This window comes from Stegastes partitus, unplaced genomic scaffold, assembly GCF_000690725.1.
Source record: "Stegastes partitus isolate 25-593 unplaced genomic scaffold, Stegastes_partitus-1.0.2 Scaffold131, whole genome shotgun sequence".
Lineage (NCBI taxonomy): Eukaryota > Metazoa > Chordata > Actinopteri > Pomacentridae > Stegastes > Stegastes partitus.
The window spans coordinates 155,982-181,041 of record NW_007577862.1 but is presented as its reverse complement, the minus strand read 5'-3'; the positions used below and the strand labels follow the sequence as shown (position 1 = coordinate 181,041).

Genomic DNA, 25,060 nt, shown 5'->3' with positions numbered 1-25,060 from the left:
AGCAGGAGATGGATGTGATGCAAAGGGCAAGTTGTGTTTTCACAGGGAGGTAAAGGACAAGGCAATACCTGCAATTCCCTTTGTACAAACTGGAGAGGAGGCAGGGCTCCATCGAGCTGTGACCGGTCTGACTGATGTAATGGACACTCCTGTGGCAGGACTGCAGCCGAGGGTTTCTTATAGGTTTGTTTAGATCGGTTTGAAACAATGTGTTATCACCTGGTGCTGCTTTTGTTGTCGTATGAACGGTGTTTCATAGAGAGACTGCGAAGCAATGCGGACCACTTTGCCACTTGAGCAAGCTGTTGCTAAGTAACATGAGTGTCTCATCTGGCATGATGACCACACCGTATTAGAGAAATGTACTTTTGCTCTCTTTTGTTGTTATTACAATGACCCTGTAGAAAACGGAAATTAAATACACTTTATAATACATGCTTTTCCAATGCAGATATAGAGAGCATGTATTAAATCATCCATCCATCCATTAGCTATACCTCCATTATCTTGTCGAGGGTCACCGGGGGGCTGGAGCTTATCCAAGCAGACACAGGGGGAGCGACTCGGTACAACTCCAACAGGTCACCAGTTCATCAGCGTGCTAGCACAAAGAGGCAAACAACCACGCACGCTTGCACTCGCACTCGCACCTACTGCTAATTTAGATTAACCTGTTAACTTAACATGCATGACTTTGGACTGATGGAGGAAGCGGGTGCACCCAGAGAAAACCCACGCAGGCACAGCAACAACACAAAACCACTTAGAGTGTATAATGTCTGATTGATGTCCGCTGCATTTCCACTGTTACATCAGAAAAGCTGTTCCCATTTGTAAAGTTCAAAAAAAAGAAATAAATAAAAATGAAGAGCTAATTTTGTCTTAATTACAGATAGCTTTAAATTATTAATTTAAACAACAATATGTTCTAAAATGATAACACTGTAAAGGCTGCAACTCACACTGATTTGCGTTTTTTAATTAGTCTGTCAAGTGTTTTTTTTTTTTTTTAAATTAATGATTCAGTCGGTGAAATGTCCAAAAAAAAAGTGAAAATATGCACTTTATAAGTTTTGACCACCCAGACAATTCAGTTTGAAATGACAGAAAGGCAGCAAATCCAAGAACTAGAAGTGGCAGACGTCTAAATTGTTGATTCATTTTCTGTTGATGCATTCATCAGTTAATCAAATAAATACAGAATTTATTTCGGTTTTTTAAAAATACTTTTCAGTAGGAGTCATAGCCTGGCTGATACGGGAGTTTCAAAGGTGACATTGATTTTTTTGGGGGTCCAAAAACAATAAAGGGGCCAATAAATGTAAAATGCTCTGTAGTTAAATAACATTTCTCTACTTCAGTGGTTCTTCAAGTGTTTTGCAGTGTTTCTTATTCACACATTTATACACACTCACACACCAGCAGTGGCAGAGCTACCATCGGGAGCAACTTTCCAGGTTGAGTGTCTTTCCTAAGGACACTTGCCACAGCTGTCTTTTCTTGTTTTTTGTGTTTTTTTACATGAATACATATCCTAAATAAACAATCTTGATACGGATCCTTAGATTCATTTTACTTTTCCTTAGTTCAGCAGTTTCTTGGTCCACTGACGTCGACACTGATAGCGATATACCTGCAGTAAGCTGCTATCAGCCAATAGGAACTTGACATATCAGTGTTGCTCAAGTAGAAATATCTAGAGTGGTTTTATGCTGCAGTTTTTTGGGGGATTTAAACCACTCATATATGACTATGCACTTTTGACTAAAGTTTTGTCAAAAGTTTTCAATACATCTTTCCACGACTGGCTTTTGTAACTCTGCGCTGCCAGAATCTGAAAGTGTGTGTTTGTGTGAGGGAGCGTGTGCCAAACCACAGTTTTATCACTAATGAAAAGCTCTTCTGAATGATGATAAAGTGCAGCCTCTTGCAGGAATTAATAATATCTAATTCTCTGTCAAGGCCCTCCTGGGATCCATTCTCAAGGCCCTCCTGGCTCTCCTGGGCCCCGTGGACCTCCTGGGACATGCGACCCCGGCGACTGTCGTCTTCCGTCCCTATAAGTCCGGCAGAGCGGTTCGGGCTGGTTCGAAGACGGCCGTCCAGCTCCGAGCTCTGCAGCCACAGAGCCGGAGCAGGACTGTATCTGACAGGCTTCCTCGGTTCTGATTTATCGGTCAGACTCACAACTGACCCCTTTTGTCTACTTTATAATAACATTTGGAAGTCGTCTGGGATTTTGTTTTTCGGTGGGGATTGCTGTTGGGCTTGTTTTGAATGCAACAAGAAAAAAAAGAAAAAAAAAACCTTTTGCAGTGCTGTACTTTTTAAGTTATTTCTTGTTTTCATGTCCCCTACTGTGATGTAATGCATTCCTTGTCAACTCTCAATATGCCTTTCAAGACCATGAAATGACTTTGTTTCGTCAACTTCAGTCCTGCCTGAAAACACAATCTTAATTATTTGTTTGGCTCTTTAATGGGCATGTCTATGCACTCTTCTGTTTTTATTCAGATAAGCCATCGTGCTGGCAGAAGGTACATCTCATGTTTCTGTGTGCGAGTTGGCGTGTGCTTGTGTGTGCGAGAGATAGAGCAAGAAAGAGATTAGCAGACTGAATGTACTTATTTTATGTGTAGGTGTGAGAAAATAACAGATTTTTTTTTTTTGAATCTCCTTATGCAACCAAAGTGCAAGCCAATGTGTCTGATACAGAAATTATTTATTTTAAGTGTGTTCTTCAAGAATGTATTTAAAAGATGGTACTAATAATTGTACTAAATGTAGCATGAATAATCTGTAATATTATTACTAGAAAGTGGATTAATACATTTCTGGATTGCTTATAATCCCGAAAGAGTTTAGTTTCTTGAAATTGTCACTCATGACGCATTTGTGTGCGATAATCACTTTTAAAAAGAACTCGCAGTATAACGGTTACTGACGAGGATGTCTTCCCATTTTCCCGAAGTCCTGTGCCGGTTTCCGAGCACTCATCAGTGAGGTTTGCCAAAGCTTTTGTAACCCACAAACAAACTCGCTGATGCTGTTTGTCTGAAGCGATTTGTAAGACACGAACATCAAGGGCAGATTTTTCCACATGAAGAGAATGTACTTTAAATGACATTTATGTTCAGCGAGTGGGACGTGACCCCTCATTTACCTTTACCGTCGGTTTAATCTGTAAATAAGTGGTTGTGTACTTTTTGTTTTTCTCATTTCCTGACTAATGGGGCTTGTTAAGGGACCTGACAATATAATTTCATAAGCAAGTTGTCATTGTAATGGCGCATTAAAGTTCTCACTCATGTTATCAATCATACATCGCTGCAAATGTTTGACATGACTATTAACACATATATTGTTTACATAGTGTTGTGTATGATGATTCCTCTGGTTTTATATGTATATTTTTGGTTTTCGGCAAAGGAAGTCGGACTACTACACTACAACTGACAGACGTTTTTATTTTGGTGAAAATACTCATAAATGTACTTGAACTCTTGCGTTGTTTTAACAGTATCGTGGTCTACAGCCTGGCTCTTCACTCACTGACCAACACTGTGCGTCACTGTGTATTGTTGGGTTCGGGGGGTGTCTTAAGACTGGAGTTTTGATTTATTTGTTAGTCTGAGCGATGTTTAATGTGCTCAACTAATTTCAGAAGCTTTTGAGTCAGTTTTATCTAAACAGGGCACATTATACATATTATGCACAAAAGATGAACTTGTGATCTCATTAACTCCAACTGTTTGGTGTCACTTTTCAAGGATGCTGCAGATTTACCGAATGACTAAAGCTCCCAGCATTCAAGCTTCAGATTTAAATGAATTCCCTGTTTTGAAAAGTTTTATAATTTCTTCATTTAAAAAATAAATAAATAAAAAACTTGACCTCTATAATAATACCAAACAATGAACTTTTAAAGAAAGCGATAATTGGCCTGTAGTCGATATTACGTTCCACAAGCTTTCATTTTGAACTCTGTTTAATGAGATTTTGACTCAAAGGCTTTAATTTTTCTTTTGAAAGTCCTGCTGTGATTAATGTTTGAAAGGATCTGTGGGTGTATCTGAAATTTTGTGACATTAAGAACTCTGTTCTATCTGCATTTCAACTTTTGAGATCTGTTTGACCCTTTTTATACTTTGTACTTCATGTCTTACATCATAGTCGTCATGCTTCTCATACACATATAACTCACCCTCTGAGAAGCTACAGAATACTTTTTCTTTTTATTTATTTCATTTTTTTCTGAGCATGTCAGCTTGGTTTTTATCTCTACTAAATTCTATCAGTGTGAGTTGGTCTAATTTTAGATGGGTATTGAATCAAATGCTTGCCACCGACTTCATTTTTGAGTTAAAAGAGCCCCCTGCTGGACATGTATTTATTTTCACATTGCTTGTTATGTGAATGGAAAACAATCTTTCTTTGGTTTATAGGCCACATAAAAATCCCCTCCTTCCACTGGCTTCTGTCCTTTCATCACACTAATTTTCATATTTGGTTTAATGGGTTCCCATCAGAGACAATAACGCTGACCTTGACGAGATTCACATAAGACCGCATCAGCAAATTAATGTGATCTAAACTTTTTTTCTTTTTTTTTTTGGTGCACTGATGAGAGCGAGTCCCTGCGTGTATCGAATTTAGCTTGAATTGATATTAATGTGCAGCAGTTTGTGACTTCAATTTAGCTTAACAGTATGATAAGTAGGGAGGACACAAAATGGCTGCTGATGTCACAGCTCACTTCACTAGAAATTTGGAGCCATTTTACATCGCTCCAAGTTTAAAATCCATTTATTCTAAGTGGAAAAATGTGCAATGATGGCAAACTCAAAGGACGGAGTTGTTGTCGGCCGAAGCATTCTTTGGAAATGCTGTTATCTATCTTAAGTCAGGCTTGTCAAATAATGCAAATTCACTTACAAACAATAACACCACTTTCATTCATTCAAATATTTCATTGTTGCCTCTTTTTTTTTGTGCTCTAATGTAAGTTGATCTTGTTGCCACATATAATCTAATCTTGTAAGTAAGCTTGTAACGAGGGGGAATATGGATCAGCCTCAGCACGGTCCCTCAGATTAAAAATGTCTGCCTGCTGCTCTCACTGAAACTGCTCTTTGCTCCTTTGTAAGCTCCTGTCGTGCGGAGCGACTTTAATGTTTGTTTTTTGGAAAGTCTTTTGTTTCGTTGAATATCTACCTCAGTCTTGGTTTACCACATGTCTATATGATCAGATATCTCGGAGAGAGAGAGAAAAAAAATCAAAACAACTGTTGCCTTTTACTGAAAATGCAATTTAAAACCTCATGTGTATGTAAAAAAAAACACATATTGCAGTCCTGGATGTTGACATCAGTGAAGTGTTCATTTAAAAAAAAAATAACAAGGGACGTAATGTTCCCTCAAGTGTGTGTGTGTGTGTGTGGTTACCAGGTATCAGAGGTTATATTTTACACTTTTCTTTGCAGCTTATTTACACTGATTTATGACATCTGCCTTACACGTGTGCAATAAATGTTATCCACTGCTTTATTTCTGGTGTTGTGTTGTATTTTCTGCACAAACACAGCTTAGGTTGCAGCTCTTTTACACTAAATCTTAAGAACATGCTGACTGTTACTGTTTCCTGTGTGTTGAACTTTGGATTTTCATTAACAGCAGTAACTCCTTTAAGAATTTCTGTTATCGCATGGAGGGGGAAAAAAACACACAACCAAAGTTGTTTTGTTGTCAGCTGAGACTTTAAGCATTCCATTAGCCTTTATAATGCAATGATGTTAATTAATAACAAATCAAAGGTATGCATAAAACCAGGTTGAAACACACTAATCAGCTGTGATATCTTTGTGCTTCCAAGCAGCAGCGTCTATTGAGTAGCTGTTTTGTAGCTTTTGATCATATCAAAAAAAGTTTTTAGTGCTGAGAAGAAAAGGGAATTTTGAACATCTAAAACTGAGCAAATTCCACCAGCTGAAGAAGATCAGGTGTTATGATGGAAAGGTGCAGAAAAGCTAACGAATGCTTTGCCACCTGGAATGTTGTAGTCTTTATTTTAGGCGCAAAGCTCGTCATTATATTAGCACAAAAACGATACCCGCATACAGAATAAATTAAACACTGTGTGTGTTATTTTATTTATTTGTTGCATTAATGAGGGTTTCCATCATCCCCAAAATATATTTCCATATATGCAAAGCTGCACTCTGTTGTCATTCTGTACAATGAGGCACAATCTCACATCAGGTGGTTTTGTAGGAAATATAATTAACTACATAACAGACATTTTTTTTTTTTTACAGATTTACAACATACACTAAAGTCAGTGTGACTTGATGACATCTTCATCCTCTCTCCTTTTTATTTAGAACTGGAAAGGCAGTCAGACATGTAAATACATTTACATTGAAAAGGGGAGTTTCAGCAGGTTTGTCTTTGGTATTTTAGCACAACACAATAATTGAAACAGGTGCGTTAACCAAATACAATCCTGACCCTGATTTGCTTTGGATGCTTATTTGAGATGTTGTGTGAGAAAACATAAGAGCTTTTATTTAAGAAAACAGTATAAATGGAGAACATAAATAGAAAATTCAGGCAGAGGTACAAGGAGGAGAGTGGGATAAACAAACATTTTTGGTCATTTCATATCATCATAGAAATGTGAGCACAATCCTGGATATATAAAAACATCTTTCAGGTAGAAAAACACAATGGAACGAGCTAGATTGTTGCAGCTCATAAAAAAACAAGGTTTTGTGTGATTTTACGACTCAAAGAGGTTGGCTCCGTCTGATGGAGATGTGGCTGGCACAAAACATGCCCACAAGACTAGGGGTTAATGTATCAAAGGCAGCGCGCCAACCACAGCCCCTGGGAAGAAAGTGTGAAAAATGTTGTGTGCTCAGGGGAGATAATCCAACAGTCTTTCTGTCTCTGCCAGAGTGTCTCTTAGTTCCCTGCTGGTCCCTTCACATCCAGAGACTGGTGGGCAGCCCCTGCCTGGAGGTTGCAAGCTGATGGGTCACAGTATCCATTAGGACCAGCTGCACCGGGAGGCCCAGGAACGCCGGGCTGTCCAGGAACACCAGGAGGTCCCCTCTGCCCGTCCCGACCATCCTGACCGTAGCCAGGTTTGCCTGGCTCCCCTGTGATCACAAATTCCCTGTAGTTAGTGGCTGGACTCTAAGTACAGCATATGCTCATATTTTTCAAGTCTATCTTTATACAACAGCAACATTCCATTATACACAATAAAAATGCTTTTGGTTGCACTATTCCAGTCTGTACAGGCTTTCAGGAGATCCTCTATCAAATGTGCTTTCTATGCAAAGTGAAGGGGAAAAAATCAACAATACTCAGTCTGTGTAAAATGAGTCAGCTAAAGCTAATATGAGGCTTGAGCAGGAGCCAAATCATCTAAAGTGAAGTCTTTTTAGAATTGAAACTCCTCTCCTTCTCTGCTTCGTTGTGGACAAATAAAAAGATCATAACTTTGGTTGATTTTCTGATACTTTGTGACTTGAGCCTCAAATTGGCTTTAAATGCATTCTGTACCAAATGAACACAGTGTGGCTATTATCCTCAATCACGGATCTATTTAGGAGCAATATGGAGAAATAATCACTGTGCATATGATGTAATGTGTATTTAAGATAGACTTTAAAAATGTGGGCCAGCCCTTTAAGACAGAAGAACAGTATACTCACCAGGAAGTCCAGGAGGTCCTGGCTGACCTTTAGGTCCCCGTACAGTGAGCCCTCTGGACCCTCTGTCTCCCATTTCACCTGCAACATTTATTTTATAGTAAAATGAATTCTGTACAGTGCAGACAGATATACCATTGTTTCATTTAATGTCTATTCTCTCACTTCTCCCTCAGCAGCACCGACTGATAGCATATTCATTACCTTTGGGTCCTTTCATTCCCAACTGTCCCGGTGGCCCTTTGAGTCCTGGAAGGCCTCTCGCTCCAGCCTGCCCAGTAAAGCCATTGTCTCCTGGAGGTCCAGGAGGTCCTGGAGGTCCAGGTTTTCCAGGTAAGCCTGCTATGCCAGACTCTGGCCTCCTTAAACTAGCAGCTAACTGAGCCAGCTGTTCTGTTTGAAGCACAACAGAAAGAAGATGATGAATCACTGGATGCAAAATTGCTATCAAGACACTGATTGTTTCTTCACAGCTGCAGTTGATAGTTATTAAGGGACATCTTAAGAAATAACACTTTGTAATGGATCCTGCTGGAGCATTAGAGGGCTCGTTTCTGAAAGCCCAAAGCAATTCTCAGAGAAGACATGGTCCAACAGCTCTTGTATTTGAGTTGAGAATGAAGCTCTTGAGCAATGAACTTGAGCGAGGTGAAACTGTGGTCACAATATCCATCGAGCCTCTCCTGTTTTTCAAGCGTTTTACATAGACGGCAAATTGAGCAAAAAGGGGATAGTACTCCTTATTTCAAGCAATCAGTAACCGAAAATTTATGTTCATGGTGCAAAGGCTGTAATATTAATCTCCTGTGGCTCTTTGCTGCATGGTATTTTGCACTTAAATTTCCAGTTTTCTGGCTCCTGATGAAAATTCATGCGGCGGCTGCTTGATTGCTCCTTTTTTTTTCTCTTTTTTTTTTTAAGATTTCCTTTCCAGGCAGACTCTTCGCTTGGAGCAGAGGAGCGCAGGTCTGCTGGAGGTGAAATTAATTTTTCAGCACATCTGGTATAAAAAAGTCATGAGTATAGGAGATGAGTTGTGAAGACGTAGGAGCAAAAGAATGAAGAGAACAGAGGCTGCGACTTCAGTGAAACATTTCTAAAGCTCAGAGAAAGAATCTTTCATCCATCAAATAAACAAAGGCTGAAGCTTTTTTCATGTTTTGGTTATGAGACCTTCCCTTTTCTGAACTTCTGAGAATTCAGCAAACGCTTAGATCAATGAGACAATGGAGGGGTGGCTCAATGTGTGGTTGTGTAATGAGGCGTTCTGGGAAATATTAAAGACATGAAATGAGGCACAAGGGAATGATAAATGGGGTCAAAGGCCTATCTTTTCTTACCTTGCATGACTCGCATGCAAACTTGTTTGATGTGCTGATCACTTGGCTCTTTACCCTGGAAGGAAAAAGATGACTTAATAGATTTCATGACGCTGTATAACACATTTATGTTCAGATTTCTCAGGACTGTTATTTGAAAACAGCACTCCTCCTGTTTTACTGACTTGCTCTAATTGAAAGATTATTTTGTCATGTGGAGAAAATTCTACCATCCAAAGCACACAAGGCTTACTTTCTCTTCCACTTTCTCATCTGGAAAAGTTAACATTTTGGAGATATAAGGGTTTCTTCTTGCAAAAATACGGGCGTTGAATTTGAGTTAGTATTTTATTGATCTCGATAAGAAAACACTCTTTTTCGATGCTTTCTCTTCAGGGATGCAAGAGCAGAGATTCAGTTCACATCTACTGAAGCATTTGGGGATTCAAAACATCTCAACATTTCCAAAACATCATGTTTTTTATACCCTGCTGTATTCCCTGCTGTTTTAAAATATTTGTTAGTCTTAGAATTTATTTGCACTAGTAAAAAATCTATGACGGCCATCAAAATAATCAAGATGAAGAAGAATTATTAGTTTCAGAAAGAAAGATGGTGTCTAAGACTTCTTCTGGTAAGAATCAAGTTGTTGTTTTTTGGGGATTTTTTTGCCTTGGCAACATGCCCATATGGTGTTTTTATATGCTAGGAGGTATCATGAGTGAGATAAGCAGTCAGTGCCATGGCTGAGCATTTCCACTTTGAAACTAAACCATCTTAAAAAAACAAGGATTTAGCCTTCCTAAGTTTAGTACGCAACTTCTTGAGATTTGGTTTTTCAGCTCAAACATGTATGGTTGAATTATTCCAATCTTACAACTTGCTGCTGTGTATCGTAGAGTAGTTTTACAGCGTTTGAGCAGAACTGTAGGGGAGCTGGTGTGCTCGAGCTGTACTTTAAAGTAAAATCTAAGCCATTTTTCAACAAAAAGGGATTGTTTTCATGGAAAACTTGTACATATGTAACTTTGATACGCAGAGATGACTTTTAGGGTTTTTATTTAAAGAGGAACTTCAAATATGTTCTGTAGAGCTACAAAAGAAGTACTACAAAAAAAATTGATATATTTTCTATATTTTCATGAGAGTTGAGCCTACATAGCAAGACACTGGAAAGATAAGTATTAGATGATTGTTAAATAGGAGCAGAAATAGTAAAATATGCAATGATGCCTGTACAGTTCACGGGGAGGTTTTATTCAGAACTGTAAACTGATACCAGTTCGAAAACTGCATAAGGATTTGACAGATTTAAGTGACAGAGGAAGCTTAAAACTCAAACGCTGTCATGGCTTATTTTAAAGTGGAACTTTTGTTTCTACAAGCTGGCACATAGTGAACTTCTTATACGCATATACTGAAATCGATGCACTAAAAGTTGTGATTTGATGTGAAAAAGCTAGAAAATGCATGTTGTGCAAAGTGAAGGATGTGTTGTTAAACTTCATACTGCATATTAAGAAAATTTGCTTGCGACGGCAAATAGTGGTTTTTCCATTTATGTGACTTTGATATGAATATAACAACTAACCCCCCTCCGGCCAGTGCTGCACTGACTGTGCAGAAAGTAGACAAACACTTAATCATATTAGACGGCACTGGGTGGAAGGAACAAATCACAGCAGAAGACTGTGATCAAATTTCAAGTGTGCTCAAATCTCTTCAAACTGACAGACAGGTTTCATGAGATGAATTATTTCTTTTTTTACTGTCTGTATGTTAGAAGCTTGGTCAAGCTTCTGACTTGATTTGTTACATTCTCTTTTTGTCCTCATACTTTTGCTTTGAGGTGATTTCTCTTGAACCTACCGCAGGACCCTGGGTCCCCCTGACTCCAGGTACACCCCTGTTCCCCTGCATGCCTCGTGGTCCAGGTGTGCCAGGAGGCCCTTCAATGCCAGGCTGGCCTCGGCTCCCCTCAGGACCTCTTTTGCCAGGCTCGCCAGGGTTACCAGTCTAGACAGAAAAGAAGTTTAATGACGGATAAATGTTAGAAAACTGCAGCCGTTTCTGAGCAGCTAAAACAGTGTGTTTGAACTCACGTCTCCTTTAGGTCCAGCCTCTCCTGCTTCACCCTATGACACAATGATAAAACATTTGCAAGTTTACTCTGGTGATACTTAACAGTTTTTTTTTTAATTTCATTTTTAAATGTATTTATTTAAAAGGGACAGTGTACATTAACCAAAAAACGTGAAAAGCACATATTGTAAATGTGCCAGAGTTAGTATAAATGCTAGTTTCCATCTGTTGTCCCTTGGTGGGTCATAGACTAAAAAAATTAACTGACATGGCTTTAAAATACACAAATACACAAACTGTGAAAATAAGTCAAATTAACATTAAGTGTAGAAACTTACAAGATCGCCTTTGTCTCCAGGATTTCCTTCATCACCTTGTACTCCCTATGAAAACACAGTCTGTAAATAATTTATGCAACAAACCCCACTTGTTATTTCAATGCAGTATGTTGCTATTAAAAAAGAATTAATGTGGCATCAGGATTGCATACTTGCTCTCCTTTGGGTCCTGCTTCTCCACGTTCCCCCTGTAATTAACAAAAACAATATGTTAGCTAATTAAATGATCATTACATGATGGCTTGCAGAATACAGATGTACAGAATGTTTGATTTGCGTACACTAGAGGGAGCTGATCAGCTGTCTGTTGTTGACCATTGATCTCAGTCTTGCTTTTTAAGACAATAATCCCTGAATCTGAAAATGTTTTTAATGGGAATGTGTTGTTTTCTTACCCTGTCTCCTTTCACTCCAGGCAGACCAGGAGGACCTGGGAGACCAGGAAGGCCAGGGTCACCTTTGGGTCCCTGTAACACAAATACATGCACATCTGATGAGTAGAAACATACAAGCAGTGCTAGAATGTGTCAAGAAGACAAGATAATTATATTTAAGCCATTTCATAAAGCCCAAGACACGGTGACAGTGTTAAAACTGCTCATAATTTAAAGACCAGTAAGAAAATATCATATGTTGCATATTGGAATACATCCACACTCTTTCTCATAATTAACTTTTCAAAAATCTTAGCATTGCTGCTTATTCTCTCAGGCATGTTTGTGTGTGCCATTTTGCCTTTGATCGCTGACCAAGTGTCTGAGGAATGCCAGGAGAACAGAGAGCTCTTTCAGCCCGCTGCTTAGTCTCCCCTTACTGTGAAAATAGACCTCATGTGAGATCCAGCCTCCGTCTATTCTCTGAGACATTCCAGTGGAACAACAGCCAGGACTATAGACTATGATGTTTCCCCCTTTTTAGATTCTTTCCTTCAACATATCAAAAACGCAAGAGGTAATTATTGTTTGATGCCTCTTTTCATGGATTTTTCTCTTCATTACGACCAGTGATTGTTGGATGTACACTGGCTGCTGAGGCTTTTAAAGGATGTACTTTTTTTTTTTTTTTAAAGGGCAGGGATGAACACTTTTTTTTCTTTCAATTTAAAATGAATCAGTTAAACTAAATCAAATTTGATTTTAAAGTTCTTTTGTTTATAACTTACCCGGGCGCCTGGCTTGCCAGCTGGACCTACAGGGCCTTGCTCTCCTACATCTCCCTGTAGAGAGGAAAAGAAAATGATAAGAAAGTAAAGAGAATGAAGCTTGAGTTTCCAGTCAACACAGGAACAAAACAAAGAACAACAGAAATCCCGCCAGTTAAAACACTCACAGGCTCGCCGATGGGTCCGACAGGTCCCACCTCTCCCTGTTCTCCACGCTCGCCCTGTGGTGTGACAATGAAATTGCACAGTGATACAACAGAGGTGACAAAAAAAAACAAAACATCAGCTTTTTAATATGTTCTTGCTCATACTTACTGGTTTGCCAGCAGATCCAATTGTTCCAGGGAGGCCTTCCTGACCAGCATCTCCCTGTGAAGAGACAACCAAACTGCCAGTCAGACTTAAACAATTTAAAGGAAAAAAACTATGAATTCAAGAGACAATAATCAAGCAGACAACCTTTGAGCCACCTAAGCCTTTTGGTCCAGGTGCACCAGGCAAACCCTAAAAACAGAGAACACATCTTGAGACACAACAATGACTTTAAAATATATAAAAAGTAAAATAAGAAGAAATATTTCTCGCAGCAAGTGTCACTTCTGAAATATAATGCACCTCACTATTGCTGGAAGATCAAGGCAGGTTTGGTGGATGAAAATACATTTGTTAGTGCTTTTGACCCAAAAAAGCTTAAGGTAATAAAAGCACTCTTTGTATTTGAAACAGGTGACAAGTTTTGCATCTACAAAATCTTTCATAAGGCTGCCACAACCTGCCAACTGATTCTCATTAGTGCCTTTCATTAGACATATCAAAGATGAGAGGACTGGAGAAACTTTGTTCTCGCACTTCTGCCTGAAGAAGACAGTAATCACTATCTCTCAGCTTTGCCTGCTGTGTTTGTACTGTATAACATTATATCATTATTATTATGCGATAGAATTTAGTAGCTGTTTGCCTGAAAGGAAAACCCACAGAAAATAGGCCAGCTTTATTATATATTGTGAAACACATGAAACAAAAACATTATTCTGACTGCTGCTTGTGGAGATGAGTACTGAATTGTAGCATGCATGAGTTATCGTGCTTTAACGTCCTCCTGAGGAGTTTACTCAGGTGCATTCCAATCGTGACAGTTTGGGGTCAAAGGTCATACTCACAGGAAGCCCCTGTAGTCCAACTTCTCCTGGAACGCCTGGCTTCCCAATACCTCCCTGCAGAGAAACAGGCAGAACAAAAATGAAGCTTTTTCTGCCTCTAACAGCAACATAGCCAATCCTTGTGAATATTAAAAAATAAAATAAAATCACAACATACAGTATAACATTACTACTATGAAGCAGTACAGTTTGTGCGTTACCTTCGCTCCTGGCATTCCAGGAATACCCTCACGACCGTCCACACCCGGTAGTCCCTGGTGATGAATAGGAAGGAAACAAAAGGCATTGTTTGTACACAACGTATCTGACAGTTATCGGATTATTCATCATCATTGACCAAACACTCACAGCCTCTCCTTTGGGACCTGGAAGGCCTGTGATTCCTCTTGGCCCTTGAACGCCCTGAAGAACAAAGCAACAAATCATTTAATCCATTCATAATAGCCACACAAACAAGTGATTATTATTTCATGACCGTAATGATGAGGTGTCCACTAACCGTTTCACCTTTAGGCCCAGGCTCGCCCATCACGCCTCTCTGGCCTTGATCCCCCTGAAATAACGCATTGAATCATATACAACTCACACGTGTCACGTCTGCTGCAAACTGCATTTCTATTGAGGACCTAACTTACAGTTGCTCCTGCGACACCCTGGGGACCTGGATCTCCATCAGGACCTCGAGCTCCCTGCCAGAGAACAAAGTATTAATTGCCGGCATATTTCTGTAAAGACTGACAATGATGTGTTTGAAAAACAACCCAGTATGATTATGATATAGATGACAGCTATCACAAGCTTAAATATTGTAAACACCAACCATCTCTCCCTTGGGGCCCATCATTCCTGTGGCGCCACGAATTCCCTGAGGGCCCTGAAATAACAGACAGAGCCGACAGGTGCCTCAGTGAGCAGAAAGACATAACCTGACACAGTAAAAAACAAACTACAAACTTTAAAAACTCGTGTATGAAGCGCAGCATCTAACCGTTGGTCCTTGAGATCCGACCTCCCCCAGATTTCCCTGGTCTCCCTCCTCGCCCTGAGTGAATTAAACAAACAAAAAAAAACAACAATAAGAGAAAACCAACACAAATTTAATCAGATGACACACTGAACAGCAAATTTAACCACATTATAGGAGTTAAGGCCATATCTAAACACATGATGCGACTAGCACCCCATCACCGCCTCTTTTTTTTTTTCTTTCAGAAATATTATAAATGGATGCTGCTCTTATCTGCTGTGTGTTAATTAGAAAATGAGGCAGGCATTCTGCAAAGTGTTTAATACCCACTGTTTAATGGATTGCAAAGGGGCAAAAGCAGGCAAGCATTTAACTCCAAATAACCGTTCTCTAGCTTCCCAAATTACAAATAATTTATATGCTGCCTCTGTGGTAGACCCTCGGAAGCATATCCATTAAGACAGATAGTGGTCGAGGTCTGCAGCTGCACACATTTTCTGCTGTTAAAAAGGCAATTTCTTCTTTTAAACACACGTTAGAACTGGCAATTAACACATGTGAACAATACAAACAAGATAATCAAATATGAAAAAAAAACAAGCTGAAATAAATCCGGTAAAACGGGTGGGCAAGAGAGAAAAGAGAACGTAACCTTAATACTGCTTGTTCATTTTGTGTCTTGTGAAACATTCAGAACTACATATTCTTCTGGTAGGACGATGTGGTTACTTTTCAAAAAGAGGAAGATGCCACATTGTTGAATCATTAAAAGAAAAGACCTCAACTCCTGGTTGTTTGATAGAAATAAATAAAGCTTCCTTTTTTTTTTGCTTATTTGCATATATTTTGAAGCAAATGAAACATGAGTGTTAATGTTATATGTAGTGGGGGGTTACAGGAAAATGTGAATGAAAGATCAGTGCTGATTAGAGATAATGTCACGTGTATGTGGGACATTGTTTCTGTTAACTTCAAATGCCAAGTAAATGGTAAATGAGCTGCACTTTGGTGATACTCAAAGCACCTCATAATATTTCTCATTCACCCATTCACACACCAGTGGTGGCAGAGCTTCCATGCAAGTTGCCTGCCCGCCATCAGCAGCAACTTCAGGTTCAGCGTCTTGCCCAAAGACTCTTGAGCATGCAGAGGAGCCAGGGTTCGAGCGATTAGAGGACAACCTGCTCTACCACCTGACCCCCAGCTGCAGGTGAAGTATTGCATGTTTGTGAATGTAACTTGGCAACAAAACCTTTTTGACAACCACATGCCAGTGCACATCTTCCTACATAAACACAATACACACTTATTTTATATTTTCATGCTCATCTGGAATATCATGGAAACCCCAGCACAGCATCGAGGTATTCTATTATTCTTACTCTATTGTTAACTGTAAACATCTTGGTATAGAAGATATGTGAATGAATTTGTGAATGGAATGCAGGCAAAAGGGCCCCTCAAATGAAACTTTCAGTGAAGGAGAAAATCATTCTCAGGGACGGAGGGCAGACTGACAGTAAATCATATCCTGGTGTGGGGTGATAAAGGGAGATAGGCCCAGACTCATTTCCATTTATATAGTGCATGGACACATTACAGGGAGAGGGCAGTTGTGCTTGAACATCATTTCAAATAAATCATCCTCTGTGAATTACAAGGAGTCGGAGGAATTACACACAAGCTTGTATCATTTCCTCTTGAAATAGAGCAGCACGAATAATACTTGTCTTAAAGGTGTCGGGAATCCATTTCAAGTCATGCGTGTTATTTGTGAAGTGAAACATTCTGGCATGTGCGACAGTTGTGGGAGGGAGATTTATGTTTTCAAGTAATTGTTTATGCAGTTTTAGGAGTATAAATGCACGTTGGTGATTTATATACTATTTCACAAGACTTCAAATACTTAACTGTGAGTTAATGATCTTTTTTTTTCTCTAATTATAATTTTACCTTGTGCCCTTGCTTCCCAGGTTCTCCTGCTTCACCCTTCACACCTTTGTGGCCCTGGAAACACATAAAGAATAAAAAAGGCACCAATTAAACACATTATATTTTGGAACACTAACGTGATTTCAGAGCACCAAAGAACAGTCTTCAGTTCACCTTCATGCCGGGGAGACCAGGATGTCCAGGGGTCCCAGGTGGACAAGAGTTTGGACACTAAACAACAAAGTAAAAGTCAAAAAGCATTCTTAACATCATGTGCAAAATAAAACAAATAAGAAACATAATAATGAATTTCAGAAAACAGTGCTTTACCAGGTCAGCACTGCCAAGCATCCCAGCTGCACCCTGAAATTGAGAGAAAATACAAGCCAACGTATTCATATTTCAAGGTATCAGCATCATGATTGATTGAAGGAGCTTGTAAATCACTAAAAGAAGGACATCGATGTGCTTCGGTGGCACCCCTAATAGTTCTGCCATAAAATATGAGGTCAGGTGTAATCGCCTGCAAATCTTACCAGATGCCAAGTAAAGTTTTGCCACTTACCCTGGGCCCTGTTGGTCCACGAGGTCCCTGTGGCCCTCTCACACCCATGGCCCCCTGTGAAAGGAGACATAAATGTGTCAAAAACCCACACAAGGAAACTGAATGCACAATAAAAAAGAGATGAGCATAAAACAATATTTATCTGGGAGGTTGGTCAGCTGGACAGGTGTTAAATAAAATCATGCATTACTATTTACAATGTGATTTTCCCTGTCAAACATCCATCACTATCTCTGGGATCCTTACAAACTATGAAGGCAGTCGTTGCATACCAGAATTTTGATGCTCAACAGTTCAAACTATTATTTTCCGATAAATACTTTCAGTAGGTAAACGTATTCAGGTAACAGCCATTTCAGTTGAATAAACTGTTGCATGCAATCGGTCAGTCAGAGGAATTTGAATAGACACTTTACAAAGCTACATTTCTCGTGTATAGTTACATGTGATGAATATATAAATGTACTGAGACCCCCTGAAGCTATACAAAATGTAAAATGTGCTAAAATCAGATTGTAACTACAACTTATTTTCCATAATCACTGGAATGATACTGACGACAATACTAAACGATTAGTCTAATGTAAGTCTTAACTATAATGCAATGATTAATTCTGGTGTATTAAACACTGATAACAATGATCCGAACAGTAAGCTATTCTGATAAAAAGGCTAAACTTTCAATATTTTGTGTTGATTTTCTTGCCAAAGTCATTTTTCAATTTTTTAAGTGTTTAAAAAAAATTCTAAATTATCCATCCATCCATCCATCCATCCATTATCTATACACCTCTTAATCCTCACTAGGGTCGTGGGGGGCTGGAGTCCATCCCAGCTGACTTAAGGCGAAGGCAGGGGACACCCTGGACAGGTCACCAGTCTATCACAGGGCTACACTTAGAGACAGACAACCAAGCACACGAGCTCACATTCACACCTACGGACAATTTAGAATCACCAATTAACCTCAACATGTTTTTGGACTGTGGGAAGAAGCCAGAGAGAACCCAGGCTGCACAGGGAGAACATGACAACTCCACACAGAAAGATCCCGGGTGTCTTCACCGGGACGCGAACCCTCTTGATGCGTGGCAACGGTGCTAACCACCGAGGCACTTTGCGGCCCAATTCTAAATTATCTATGTTTAATTTTAAAAATATTGTAAAATACAGTATTTTTTAATAAAATGATTAGTATGTCATGCCCACCATAACTAATGTGATTATGTGTGTACAAATGTGTTTTTCTTCCCCTTTTTTTGAAGTTATCAGACATAAAATCTCTTTCAGTATATTGACACGATAACATACAGTGGTGTGCATAAAGGCATCGTGTTTACATGCATTATTTTAGGACTTTCAATTGTGAATGATACTTAATGCCAACAGTTTATGCAATGAATAGGGCTGCACCACACCAACCGTCTTGCCTCTTCAGCTTGGACTGACTATCAGTTCCTTAAATCACCACTAGTAGATGAAAATAAGGACATCTGTTTTGCTGATGAACACCAGTAGCTCAGCACCACATCAGTGCTCCTGTTTGTGGTATTTGGTGCTGCGGCGTATTTTCTAGCTTGCCGACCTAGTTTAAAACACAACAATGTTAATTCCTCTGCCTCTACTCACAGGTGGTCCAACTTTTCCCACTTCACCCAGAAGTCCTCCAGGGCCCGGTGGTCCCTGTTTAAAGTCACATTTCAGGTATTCCGCATTAATAACATAACTTGGATAAAGGTTAAAATAATACAAAACTTCAAGAAGTACAGTGTAACCTGTTTTACTTAATGTGTAGCAAGCAAAGTACTTACAGGGGGTCCATCTGGCCCAACACCCTAAAGAGACATACAGAGTGTGATTCAGTGTGATATATGGACGTTGGTATACATGAGACAATAAAAACTTGAATTCTAAAATGTAAACAGTTTTTAGATTATGTGATTTCCAGATAGTCATGGTTGATCTGGTCTTGGATTAGCAGTTTTAGAGCAGAAATGCTACTCACAGCTGTTCCACGAGGTCCAGGTTTTCCTGGTTCACCCTAAAGAACAGATATAAACATATTAGATACATAAACAGGCATTGAGACATACTCAAATACTGTTTTCAGGTAAAATAGAGCTGTGTGAGCCTGCAGACGGTCCGAATTAACATTCCTCCAGCTCATCACATGACTGAGCTGGGCACACTTGACCCAGCAATGTTTAGCCTAATGAGGACCGATGTTGAGGCTTCATGCCCCACGGAGATTACAGAGAAGACTTGCAGGATTAAGTCTCATTTGTCATGAGGAATTGGTTTATGCACTGCGGTTCTTGCTGCCATGCCAAAAGACTGGACAGCAGCTTGGCACCATTTCACTGACAATCTCTGAAGCAGGAAAGCAAAGGCTCATTAGTCACTCACTTTCTGTCCGGGGGGACCGTCAGGCCCAGGATCTCCGATGGGGCCGGTCAAACCCTGCAGAGAACGGACATCCAGCTAAATTAGCACATCATAACAAATCTTGGAACAAATCAGCACTTAGATAGTTTTATTTTACAATAACATGTTCAAGTTAACAATTGTCAATATTTTGAAATTCCAAATCTCCACATGTTACATCATTAATACACAATTATACTTGTGTGGGAGGAATCCTGCTTTCCATAAATGGGATTAACTTCACTAAAAACCCACTCGTTTAAAGTGTTTCGGTACAAACTGCACGGCTGCTTCTTCACCTTCATCAGTCACATTGAAACGAACGATTTTTTCGTGAACATGTCATCCACAAGAACGTGTTCAACTTAACAGGCACACAGGAAAAGACAGCCCCGAGGCAGAGGGCAAAACTCTGAGACTGCAAACCAAATGAAGAGTAACATTCCTGTGGGTCATTTCAAACAAGTGCACTGAAAGAAATCATTCCACACTGTTTTGAGGATTCTCAACAGGAGATACCAACCAGCCAACAAAGCTCCTATTGTCTTTGGGATCCTAGTAGCTGCCTTGAATACAGGTAGTGAGTTATCATATATAAAGAATATATTTTACATTCAAATTCTGAATTTAATAAACTGATTCTCTAAACCATTTAATCTTTAATTCTTTAATTGAATTTTTCATTTCATTTCATTTCATTCATTTTAACCCTTCTTTTCAGCCTATCAGTAACACCAGTATTATGTTTGGATGTTTTCCTAACCCACCTTTAAACTCTGAAATGACCCAAAGTTAATTAGACTAGCATCCTGGTTTATCCTGTTACAGAGGAAATGTGGATTTGTTCATCCTGTTTAATAAATTCTTCACATTTTTGCACACAAGATCCTCAATTACATCTGAAATTGCATTGGGCACGCTGCAAGATTAGTTTGTGCAAACATAACCTTTATGGTGGGAGGATCACACTTTGTGGATCCACCCCCTTGCTGGTTTAAGGATTGCAAATTGACCTCATCAAAGTCAACACCAACTGTATAAAATATAAAACACAGAGTACTCACATCATTTCCAGGAATTCCAGGTAATCCTGATGAGCCGGGTTTACCTGCATCTCCATCAGGTCCCTAAACCCAAAGGTTCCAAACACATACATAATTCACAGAAAACAATGAAAAGTAATGCAAAAAACATCCTTGAAAGTTGTCATTAAATTTAATAGTTACAGGAAGACCCTCCTCGCCATCTGCTCCCCTGTCCCCCTGAAACAAAAGAGATTCAGTGCTTACAGAATGGAAAGTAGTGAGCTATTTGCAAAGCATTTGGCACATTATATGAACGATGTAAGACTTACAGCGATGCCATCAATTCCTGGGACACCTGCAGGTCCAGCAGGGCCAGGAGTCCTCTGTGTAAAATAATAATAATAGTAATGTAATGAGAAAATATCCACTTAAATTCCTGCAATTTTTTTCCCATCTTAAATTGACTTACTGCAACACAGACAATATGAAAAAATGAGAACAGGTGCACTGCCTTATTATATGTTCCTACAAGACTATCTCTGAAACAGTAAAAAGATTACAGTGTACTGACAGGATTTCTGCTTCAATTTTATCTGCATTAGATGGCACATTGCAGAAGAAAAAGTTTAAAGACAAAACCCTAGGCAGTAGTTGCATATTCTACCTTCTTTTTCCGAGACAGATGCACCATATATTTATAGAATAAAACATTAAGAGCATCTCACCACAACCAAATGATCCTACTATTCAACACAAGCACCAGGAGAACACTCACCTGCATCTCTGTCACATCAGCCTAGAAACAAAAACAGAAAGAACAGCGAGAGAAGAAAAAACAAAAGTCTTACTTGAGAGGAGCAAATGAGGACAAGCTGCAGGAGCAACACCAGAAACGGCCCTTTAACGCTAGGGGCCCCTGCCATGATCTCCCCCGTGTGCAGGAAAGGTAAAAGTTGTAGTCCTTTCTCTGGGGTTTGTTGGGTTGAAGGAGCCCCCAGCCAAACAACCCAACTGAATCCGCCTCAGCTATCTAGACCGTCCCAGGTCCCACAGCTATCAGGGCCTCATGTATATTCATACAGTGGCTGGCTACAAGAAGGGATTGGACGGTTTGTAGGGGGACACCATGGGGAGGGGCCACACTGCAGACACCACCAATAGGCAGGATCAGCGGGTTATTTAACCTCTGCTTTCACTGAAAATGAGTTCACCCAAACTGTTTTTGTTTGTTTGTTTTTTGACTAATTAATTTTGTTCTTTAATCATCAAAAAGGGCTTGACAAAATAAAATACAGTGATTGTCTGATTACATACAGGCATTATGGATGATTTTTACACACACAAAATTGGTGTGTGTTGTGGATTTTATGACATTTTTATGACATCTAAACTGTAGATCATTACGTTAATTGCATTCTTACCGATGTTCTGGCTGGGAGGTCGTGACAAGCCGCAGTCCGGGCTCGCGTCACATCACAGTGAATCAGCATTGAGTGGAGTTCAAACTTGACAAATACACAAAGAAAAGCAATACATTAGCACAATAGGAGCATAACAGGGGTGCAGTGTTGCTTCCTATTCTGGGAACAAGTTGTATGTTAAAGCTCCACAGTCTTCTAATCCCAAGGCAAGAAGCGGATGCCATTAACAATCTAGCCTCAGTCTGTAGCATGAGATAAAAGGCATAACTACGTTTAGCAGCATAAAGTACTTTGTTTGCACAATAAATTAGTTACGACGTGGGGCTCATTACTGAAATATTACTATGGGCTTTAAAGGCATATAGCGCTGGAAGTTATGTCAGCAAAGATGGTTATTCATATGCATGGTGCATAATTGTGCACAACAAAGGCACGCATGCGTCTGAATATTTAGAAAACAAGCACCTGGGTTATATGCTGTGGCACTGCAGGACTGTTTAGCCTGTGCACAGTTCATGCTGTTCACCAGAACCTGCAACATATTTGGAAAGCCTGAGTGGAGGGACAGCAGACTTAAACTAGTGGACACTGCCACAGGCAAACCAAACAGGCTGGTGAGACAACGCAGGGGTTCCCAAAGCTTTCCATGCCAGTGGCGCCCCTGAGGAAACTAGTATAAGGAGAAAGTCTTCAGCGTAGAGGTGAACTAAGGATCTAGAATGATGCGATTCAAAATGAAGAGAATCCAAAAATGGGTAGTTTCACATACAGTATTACTCTGGGAATTAAGCATTATAATGCAGGTAATGGTGAAGCAATACAAATACAAATGGAATACAAAGCTTTCATTGAAAATACTTTTTTAAATATAAATTTTTATTAATGATAAATAATTAAAGAGTCATATGTTAGTCATAAAATATGTCATTTATGTCACATCTAAGAACTATGCTACCTTTTAGATGCAGCCTAAACTTTAAGGTATCAGAAACAATTTGTAAGAAGAATAGTTGGCTATAATGGAATAAGAAACATAAAATGTCACAAAATTAAAAAAAAAAACAAACAAACAAAAAAAAACCTGTCTAGTATTTGTGCTTGGGAACATTTTCTCTCTATCAATACCCAGCCACCCACTTCCACTGTACACACTCAGTGTGATAATAAACGTACCGGAATCGCCACCACAGGGTTGTCCTTGAGCTTTCCTATCAATGTGAAGCCATCCAGATCGACTTTTTTCCGGGGTGGAATATTCTGAGAACCCATCAAGACACAGTCCACGAATAGGGCCACATGGTGCCTCCTGATGACCAGCAACACTCTGTGCCACTGGTCATTGAAGAGAGAAGGCAGGGGGCCAAAAACAACAGTCTGCCTCCCAGTGTTAAGCGCAGTGAATGTAAACTCCAAAGACTTAGACTTCCCATTGAGTCTGACTGCCAGCTGCTCGTCGCCATTCACATCCTGCATTTGCCAGATATTCCAGTTTTTATTGATGGTGCTGCCACTCATGCGCAGCACTGCCACAAACACAAACTCCTCCGGTAGTCCCCGTGGATACGCTGATCTGAAACATAAGGGATGGACTGTTATTAACATCAAGTGGGATTGTGATACAGGATTTTTATTCCAAAAAAAAAACATCTCATCTGTGCATTATCTTTTAAAGTTGTGCTACTAAAGAAATCTGATGGTGCAGATAAAGCCAGACTTTGATGTTCAGGACCATGGACAGGGTAAACAGTGTTATACCACCTCAGCCACTAGGTGTCGGTGTTCACTCATACATTTTAACGCACTGGCGCTCACCTTGTGTTGATTCTGAAGTTGAAAGCTGGGCCTATTTGATAAGCAACATGCCGAGGAGATGGTCCAGCAACCTTTTTGACGGTGCCCCTTCTTGCCAGCTCAGCGATGTGGAACTGGGACATAATATAAAAACCTGAGGGTGCAGGGACACAAGAGTGGTTAAACACAAAATCATCTCAGAGGGCTTGTAGTAATCCCTCAGGATGTTGATTTGATTCTTCTGCATGACAAAAAAACCCATAGGCCACATCTTTTATTTTTTTTCTATTATGCTGCTCAAGTGTTCCTGTAATAATTTCTATTTAGAGGGAAAGTGTTGGTGGTCAGTTATCAGACGTATACAGACGGGTGTCAAACAGAGGAAAAGCCAGAACCACTGACCCATTCAATGGCTCTGTTATGCTTTGAGGGGTATTTTGTTTGGGTCCATTTGCCCCCCTAGAAGGAATGGTGACTGCAAATGTAAACAAATTTGTTTTGACCTTTATCCTATGGTGAATTATGTCTATCCTGATGGGAGAGGTCTCTTCCAGCATGACAATGCCTCAGTCCATTGGGCACAGGGGTCACTGACTGAGTTGATGAGCATTAAAACGATGGAAATCATATGCTTTGCCCTTTGCAGTGGAGAGCGCTGTCTAACACGGCGGTCCAAAACCTCACATAGGTGTTCAGTTAGGTTGAGATCTGGTGACTGCAAAGAGCACCTCATTTGGTGTTGATATCTTTTTGAAGAATGCTTCATCCCTCCAGTAATAGAATTAGTAACTAGAAGTATTGGTTTCGTATTTTTACAGTAGATTTCTTTGTACAATCATAGATATGTCGTATAATTACAGGCGTTTTCACCACTAAAATGTTGTGTGAATGTGTTTTAATCTGTGTATAATAACTACAAGCATTTTTAGTGTGAGCTATAGTTTTTATATAGCTTTGATAGCAAGAACATTACTTTATTACTTTTTAGTCTATATTTTCACTTCAATTATACAGCATCCATTAAGTATTGTTAAGATGTATTGTAATGTTTTACATAACAGTTTGTGAATTCACCTGGGAAATGATCGTCCCCAAGTCTGATCTGAGGACACATGGACTGCTGCTCCATATGAATACCAACTTGAGATGAAAATCT

At 39.6% G+C, this 25,060-nt stretch overlaps 2 protein-coding genes across 2 annotated transcripts in view; one reads left to right on the top strand and one right to left on the bottom strand.

Annotated features, from left to right (window-relative positions):
- LOC103355081 (collagen alpha-1(XIX) chain) overlaps window positions 1-5,547 on the top strand; it is a 105,376-nt gene extending 99,829 nt beyond the window's left edge. Inside the window, exon 54 of the mRNA XM_008278740.1 lies at window positions 1,963-5,547. Within this exon, the coding sequence (XP_008276962.1) occupies window positions 1,963-2,063 (101 nt within the window). The 3' untranslated portion in view covers window positions 2,064-5,547. The remainder of the gene's footprint in view (window positions 1-1,962) is intronic.
- A 766-nt stretch (window positions 5,548-6,313) lies between these two features.
- Window positions 6,314-25,018, bottom strand: col9a1b (collagen, type IX, alpha 1b). The gene is made up of 36 exons (XM_008278747.1): window positions 24,979-25,018; window positions 23,926-24,058; window positions 23,287-23,683; window positions 22,114-22,197; window positions 21,541-21,618; window positions 21,022-21,075; window positions 20,894-20,929; window positions 20,732-20,794; window positions 19,650-19,703; window positions 19,249-19,284; window positions 19,055-19,078; window positions 18,873-18,926; window positions 17,244-17,297; window positions 17,009-17,041; window positions 16,853-16,909; window positions 16,700-16,753; window positions 14,768-14,821; window positions 14,600-14,653; window positions 14,415-14,468; window positions 14,279-14,332; window positions 14,128-14,181; window positions 13,980-14,033; window positions 13,780-13,833; window positions 13,079-13,123; window positions 12,935-12,988; window positions 12,787-12,840; window positions 12,620-12,673; window positions 11,853-11,924; window positions 11,610-11,645; window positions 11,458-11,502; window positions 11,140-11,172; window positions 10,907-11,053; window positions 9,059-9,113; window positions 7,923-8,111; window positions 7,722-7,799; window positions 6,314-7,160 (listed from the first exon to the last, which is right to left on the bottom strand). Exons 1-36 carry the CDS (start codon window positions 25,016-25,018, stop codon window positions 6,964-6,966), a joined length of 2,688 nt encoding a protein of 895 aa, XP_008276969.1. The 3' UTR covers window positions 6,314-6,963.
- Between the last annotated feature and the right edge of the window lie 42 nt (window positions 25,019-25,060).

What these genes read in the sequence shown, in the direction of transcription:
- col9a1b (XM_008278747.1), bottom strand. Translation starts at nt 25,018, where the DNA reads ATGTGTCCTCAGATCAGACTTGGGGACGATCATTTCCCAG. An exon ending in ACCCTGTGGTGGCGATTCCG is followed by an intron (nt 22,198 to 23,286) that starts GTACGTTTATTA and finishes GTATTTGTCAAG; the next exon opens with TTTGAACTCCACTCAATGCT. An exon ending in CTGGCAAGCCAGGCGCCCGG is followed by an intron (nt 11,925 to 12,619) that starts GTAAGTTATAAA and finishes TTTGTGTTACAG; the next exon opens with GGACCCAAAGGTGACCCTGG.